A 7640-nucleotide genomic window follows, 5' to 3' on the forward strand; every position below is an offset into this window, starting at 1 on the left:
GTCAAATGACTGACTGGCCCAAACTGTCATAAATTGAAACTAGGGGTGAGACGAGATTTCGTCCCACGAGATCTCGCGCGATTAAACTCGACTATATTTCTCGTCGCGTTAAAAATCTGTCTCGCAAGATTTTTTTTTTCTTTTTTTTTTTAATGTTAAAAAATGTAAAGCAGGGTTTGCACTACCAGTTACCATTACTTTGCACCCCTTTCCACTACACGGTTATAATTCTACTCGACTTGGTTTAGGTGCTTTTCAGTGACAGCTGAGTTCTTCATTCCTCCTCAGTAAAAACGAAACTTATCAACCAGCGCATCCAGCGCTAATTAACAACTCTGTGGCGGCCGCGACTCTCGCTCTCTCTCGCTCTCTCTCGCTCTCTCTCTGGCGCACACACACACGGGCATAAACATGCGCTAACCGTCCGACGTGGGAGGGAGGGAGAGAGGGAGAGGGGATGGGGGGGGGGATCCGAGTAGTGAAATTGCACTGGGGGGGGGGGGGTCGCTGCCACTGTAAAAAAAAATCCTAGAGGAAACACTGCACATAATATTGTTTGCAGTTGAAAAAAAGAAATAAATATTTAATTTTATTTGATTTATTTTAACTTTTATAAGTTTTAGTTTTAGTTTCAATTTGTGGAAGAAGAAATTCATTTAAAGGGATAGTTCAACATTTTGGCAAATTGGCCCATTGCCATAATCGCTATAGTGATAGCAGTAGGTTCGTTACCTTTAATTGTAGGTGTAAGCTATTTTCAGTACGGCGGAGCGCAGCAGCTGGCTGCTCAGAGCTACGCTATGGAGGCTAACGGAATTTCTTGGTTTCCCTCATTAAACTCATCAAATTCAACATCCCAAAACTCCACAGCGCTTTTGTAGACAAGTTGTGACCTGCACAACCACCACGCTATGAGATAATGACGGAACGATACGAAACGGAGCCGTTTTCGAGGTAAATACAGGGTAAATACGGAGACTGCTTGCTGAAAAACTGTCCCTGAACGCAACGCGCATCGGCGGTTTTGTATGTATTTACCTCGAAAACGGCTCCGTTTCGTATCGTTCCGTCATTATCTTATAGCGTGGTGGTTGTGCAGCTCACAACTTGTCTACAAAAGCGCTGTGGAGTTTTGGGATTTTGTATTTGATGAGTTTAATGAGGGAAACCAAGAAATTCCGTTAGCCTCCATAGCGTAGCTCTGAGCAGCCAGCTGCTGCGCTCCGCCGTACTGAAAATAGCTTACACCTACAATTAAAGGTAATGAACCTACTGCTATGACTATAGCGATTATGGCAATGGGCCAATTTGCCAAAATGTTGAACTATCCCTTTAAAGCTCATGCTTACATCATGCATGTAAAGAGTTATAATAAAACATTTCAAAATGCAAGTGCAACTCGGTTAAATAAAAGTCTGTTGGTCCAGTCCTATATCTCGTCTCGTGAGAACAGTGTATTGTCACACCCCTAATTGAAACTGAAAAAACAGTTTTCACCATGTGGCTTTACACTGCAATGCCATGAGTCCTGGTCTGTGAGTATTTGTAGGTAGTTCACAGTTCAGTCATCCCTGTGTTTTATCTCTTTACCAGCCCTAAAGTCTGCGGGTGCCCAGATCAGACACGTGGGTTTTCAGAGAAGCTGTCCGACCTGGAGCTGAAGCTGGAAAAGGAGAGTCAACAGAAAGAGGAGGCCATAACAGCAGTGGAAATGTTGAACAGCAAAGTGGCCGAGCTGGAGCTGCAGCTACAAACGGAGGTCCAGCAGAGGACCGAGGCCACGGAAACCACAGGGATGTTGCAGTTGAGAGTGACCGACCTGGAGAAACAGCTGGAAGACCAGAACCATGCTCTGACTGAAGGTTTACAGGTGCAATGAGTTTAAATATACCTGCTCTACAACTCCACACAGCCAAATTAGCTCCTTTTGCTCCTGCCATTGCTAATATGTCGACCTTTGTTTTTAGACGAGAAGAGACTTTGCAGAAACCATCCAACTGTGTGAAACTCTAGCTTCAGAGAAGGTAACTGCTGTGACCACCTCATCTCTCAAACATCTCTCTTCATCACCATCTCTTTCAGCCTGATTTGCATATTAGAGGAGAAAAATCCTGTTGAGATTTGAATTTGTTTCCTGGAAAAGGTCGTTAGTAAACCATAATTTAGAAACACTCAGTTTCTTCATCTGTTTGTCCACTTATTAAGTTCTGAAGTTGACTTTGGCATTAACCAGTGATTTTACATTTTAAATCACATAAAAGAAGAGGGTTACCACCAATAAATGAATATATTCACGCGGCCATGATATAAAAGACCATTTGAACTGTAAATGTTTTCTGCTGAAATGTTTCCAGGACATGTTGGTTGCCGAGCGAGACTATCTGAAGGAGGAGATGGGCATGTTCATAGAGCAGACGGAGATTCTGGAGAAAGAGAAAACTGCTCTGTCACGGGAGCTGAAGGAGAAGAGAGAGCTGGATGAGTTCAAATCCCTGGAGGAGGATTGCTGGACGGAGGAGAAAGTAAAGCTTTCCTTTCATTCAGACCCCACTTGCAGTGAGGGATTGATATCCTGTTTGTTCCCTTTGTTTATTTCTACATTACTAAATATGTTTTTCATTACAGGTTTTTTTTTTAAATTATCATATTTATTTACATTGTGTTAATTTTGTCTATACAAACTTGCAGAGCCAGTTGCACAATGAAATCTCCAGCTTGAAGAATGCAAAGGAATCCTGTGAACTCCTTTGCGAGGAGCTTCAGGTGAATTCACTGCTCTGGTTCATTACATCATTTTGTTGAAGGAATTTGTCATTAACAGTACACACACTGTCTTTAAAGCCTTTATCCATTATTGTGTCACATTGTTTCACCCTGCTTTTTCCATATTTGTTAGACAAAATGGACAAATTGTAAATTCTGAAATCAAAAATGTTTGAGTTTTGAGATTATTTACATGCTGGACCTTCAATTGTGGAAAATGTGTCCAATATTTTGATTTGTATGTTTCATTTTTTTCTAGAACAAAGTAAAATCTCTGTCTGAGGAGCTGAAGAGGAAACATGAATTTGAAGAGGGCCTACAGAGTATGGTACGTGTCTGTGTGGGCGTGTGTGTTTATGGTTTTCTTTTCACCTGTAAATATCAGACATGCAACATAAAGTCATCTAGGACAGAATGTTTTAGCAGAGAGCTACTATAACCCCGGAGATTATGATAAATGTCCTGGAGGATTTAGTGACTTTTCTTTACCAAAGTGTTTCTGATCATCTTCACAAATATCTTGAAATCTGTGAAATAATATTACATTACTCAGACATAGCTTTAAATTTGTTTTACTGACATGACTGTCAGTTCAGTTTTAGAAAAGCAGGTGACCTCTGACGTTATGCAGTCTAATTCTGTCATGTCGTCTTCCCACAGAGCAACCAGGACCTGGCAGAGGAGGTGACCAAGCTCCGTCGCTCTCTGGATGATGCAGAGGGCGTCAGCAGGGATACAAAGAAGGAGTGGGCTTTCCTTCGCAGTCGAAACATCTTTCTGGAGGAGACGAACGTTAGTCCAGTTAACACTTTGAAACCTTTAAAATCTAGCTGATGTGGAGATCACTGACACTGCAGGGCAGGCCAAAGGCAAATGGAGTGTTTTGGTGCGTTCAGGAAAAGAGCAGAACTTTAGTTCTTGAGTGTCTATTGTGTAGAAAACAGTGTCATTTGTTTAAATAGAGTGGGACGTGCATAGTTCGTGACAGGACATACAAAGTGAACCTGTGTGATCGACAGTTTTCACAGCAGCCTCAGGTGAAATGGTTGTGGTATGTGTGTGTGTGTATAATATAGAGTTCATTGTCCTTTCTCCAGGTCACATTGACTTCCAACCACGGCAAGATGGAGGCTGAGGTGAACAGCCTGCGTTTCCAGCTGGAGACGGAGAAGTCGCGCTACAGACAGATGCAGAACGACCTCCAGAAAGAGCTGAATGTCGTGTTCGATGAGAACTCCAAGCTCACCACTCTGCTCGATGGCAAAGTCCCAAAAAGTAGGTGTCGAAGCTGCAGTGTTTGTACAGTGTAGCCCACTGTCTGTCGTACACGTGGATGTGAGTTGTAAGATGTTCTCTGTCTCCAGATTTGATCGACAGCGTGGAACTCGAGAGGACAGTGTCCAATCTGAGTAAAGAGCTGGCGGCGTGTCGGGAAGTTGAAGCAGCTCTCAGAGCACAGCTGGACGAGCTGCCCTCACTTCAAGAACTTCCTAATAAGGTGGACAACCAGATGAAGCAGGTAAGTCCTTCAGACGTCCGTACTGGGTGGTGTCAGATGATAGTAACAGTAACCCTGTGACTTGATTGTGTGCTACCTCAGATTTGTGAGATGACCGAGGAGCTGTGCACTCTTGAGGCCGAGAGGGACGGCCTGTTGTCGGCCCAGACTCAGGGTCAGGAGGACGCTCAGCAGCTCAGAAGCTCCCTGCAGACGTCTCAGGATGAGATCTTGAAAATCCAAGCTGATCTGAGTGCTGCTGCTCAGAGGGAGGAGGAGCTGAGGCAGCAGTGTGCCGATGTGACACAGCAGCTGGATTCACTGCACTCAGACCTGGAGCGCTCTGATTCTGAGAAGAGTCAGCTGATGGCTATCAATGAAGAGATAGGCTTGAAGGTAATCTCGAGAAACTTCATCCTTTTTTTTTTCACCCATCATGTCGCCTAAGGGGCTCCGTAGTTGTGAGATCAAAATCCAAAATCACGATTCAAATTCGATAAATTGTCCAACCTCTTGGATGTTTCTAGCTGAGCCAGCTGGATGAAGAGCTGCAGGCGCTGCAGGCTGAGAAAGACACTTTCCTGTCTGGAGCTCAGAACTCGTCAGAGGAGACGGAGAAGCTGCTCTCCACCGTGGCTTCCCTAACTGCTGAGAGAGACCAGCTCAAAACAGACCTGCAGGAAAACGTGGAGATGGTCAGTTAGCATGAGACAGCTTTACAGTTAAAATGTTAACATTTATTCACCTCCATCAGATGTGCCTGGATTTTGTGTTTTGTGTTTCTCTCTGCGTATCGTAAAAGAGCATATTCTTCATCAAACAGATGATTGAGAACCAGGACGAGCTGAGGACAGCCCTGGAAAAGAACCGAGAGCAGAAGGAGCTGATCAGAGAGTTGGAAACTGCACAAACATCCACACAGGATGGGAGTCTGAATGAGATGAGTGCACAGCTGGAGGCCAAACAAACACAGGTGACAGTTTCTTAAAGTGTCAGGACAGGAAGCTTTTGACTTTGTAATCTTTGGAGTTTAAATTCTGTTATATGCACTGCTCAACAAACACAACAAAATTTACTTTAGGATTCTGGTTCAATCTCACGTAAACATGAAAATGTTGCTGTGTGTTCTGCACAATTCTAATGATGAATCATTTTGAGACTGCTACAGTTTTGTATCTCTAAACAGCTTCAATAGAAATTGAGCTTGAGGTTGAAGGGTATTATAGTCTGACCTGTAGAACTGTATCATAATCCAGGAGCCTCACATTTTGTTTGTATGTCTATAATGGATCTAACCATCACTGATTTAACCCTTACACTTGAAATGGGAGCCACAGAACTTCCCATTTCATAATTCACAGACGAGCTGCGACAGTCACACTGATGTTGGTTTTTATTTTTATTTTTTTTAAATACAATTATACAGATTGAGAGTGTGGCTGAGGAGTTGGAGCGTGTGCAAGCAGAGAGAGACAACCTGCTGTCGGAGAGGGAGAACAGCACTCAGAGCTCCACAGAGGAGATGGAGAAGCTGCTGAGCAGAGTGACGTCTCTGAGCGAGGAGAGAGATCAGCTGCAGGAGACACTGGAGGGACTGAGACAGGAGAAGCAGCAGCTCAGAGAACAGCTGGACGACAGGGTGGAGACACTACAGACTGAGGCATGTCACTCTGAAACATGTATTATAGATCCTGTAACAGTAGTGGTGATAGGACATTTTTATTTCCACATCTGCACATGCACATTGATGGAGGGAAGATATCTCTTTCAAAAGCAACACATCACACAATGACAAGGCACAGTAACTACAAATAAGTGAGACCAAATCTCCACCACAGCAGCATAAGACCTGCCTCTGATGCAGACACAGTGTTTGTTATCACCTATGGGCTGCAATATGGCAGCAAAGATGTTCTGTAGCCATCACACTAGAAGCATCCAGTGTTTCCTTAGGAAATACATTTTTAAAACAAATCTTTCACTGCTGGGGTTTTTATGTGTGTATGTTTCATTCGAACAGACAAAGACTCTGAGTGAACAGCTTGAGAGAGCTCGAGCAGAGAGGGACAACCTGCTGCTCGAGAGGGAGAACAGCACTCAGAGCTCCACAGAGGAGATGGAGAAGCTGCTGAGCAGAGTGACGTCTCTGAGCGAGGAGAGAGATCAGCTGCAGGAGACACTGGAGGGACTGAGACAGGAGAAGCAGCAGCTCAGAGAACAGCTGGATGACAGGATGGAGACGCAACAGACTGAGGCATGTCACTCTGAAACATGTATTATAGATCTTATAACAGTAGTGCTGATTGGACATTTTTATTTTCACATCTGCACATGCACATTGATGGAGGAAAAATATCTATTTCTAATTATGTAAATGGAGATGATTAGGGGAGAGTGGGGTAATTTGTGCCATGGGGCAAGTAGTTCCACCCCTGTTATCTAGAAAACCATAGAAGAAGTTGGTCATGTGACCACATATTTTTGAAGGGGCATCCATTTCACTCATCCTATCAAGAAGGGAGACACATGGCTTGAGAGGAAAGCACATTTATGTTCAAAAAACTAGTTTTTTCCCTCTAAAGTAAAATTTCTATGATCAAGGTTTTTTGATTGCCGTGTTTGAACAATTATAGATAACTTTGAAAACAGTCCATACATGTTTTAGTGCTTTATTAAGCTACACCATGAGTCTATACAGTTAGCATGATGCCAGCCCAAAACAGCTGGGGAATCCTTTTTTCTCAAAATGCTGGGCTTGGGGTAATTTGTGCCAAAGGGCCTGGGTTAAGTTGTGCCAGTGGCAGTGCTGTCTGTGTATAGGAGAAACATGGCAGTGGCACGGATTTGCTTGAAACTTAACATGTGTGATGAGGGACCGCCCCTGAACACACCTGCCCAGTCTGGTTGTGCTCGTAGCCTGGTGGATGAACAAAACGTTGTGTTTCTTTGCGCCACAGCCCCCAGCGTGCCTCAGGCCCCCGCGACAGCATGGGACAAGCGAGGGCCCGATCATCGCTGCTTCTGGCTTTAATTTTGTATTGAATGTCTTGCTTTTATATAGCATTATCATTAAATGATCTGTTTTACTTCAATTATCAATGGCACAATTTACCCCAGTGTATTCTCTCTAATGGCACAACTTACCCCGCACCGGGGGCAAGTTGTGCCAGAATTTTTTTTTTTTTTCTGAAGCTATATTTCTGAAACAGTTGATTTAAGATTCAAAGTGATTGTTCCCAGGGATGCACAACATCCTAAACTATATGTACATATATTAGTTGGGGGCATTATTATAATCCCTTGCTTTAAAGGCAATTTAAGTAAAAAGTGGCACTACTTACCCCGCTCTCCCCTATAGATAATCACATGTTTTTTTTTT

The 7640-nt window shown here is 43.5% G+C and overlaps 1 protein-coding gene across 1 annotated transcript; it reads left to right on the forward strand.

Moving 5' to 3' along the window:
* Positions 1–1593: 1593 nt before the first annotated feature.
* On the forward strand, positions 1594–6515 carry LOC146959933 (uncharacterized; the record flags this gene model as incomplete). Its single annotated transcript, XM_085772773.1, has 13 exons — positions 1594–1870; positions 1968–2024; positions 2355–2522; positions 2689–2763; positions 3023–3091; positions 3424–3555; positions 3861–4038; positions 4128–4282; positions 4364–4657; positions 4789–4956; positions 5085–5234; positions 5688–5921; positions 6282–6515. Coding segments are annotated over 13 exons (2191 nt in total), but the record flags the coding sequence as incomplete, so codon positions are not given.
* Positions 6516–7640: the final 1125 nt, after the last annotated feature.

This window comes from Trachurus japonicus, unplaced genomic scaffold, assembly GCF_045865225.1.
Source record: "Trachurus japonicus isolate A0001 unplaced genomic scaffold, Traja_1.0 AP030872.1".
Lineage (NCBI taxonomy): Eukaryota > Metazoa > Chordata > Actinopteri > Carangiformes > Carangidae > Trachurus > Trachurus japonicus.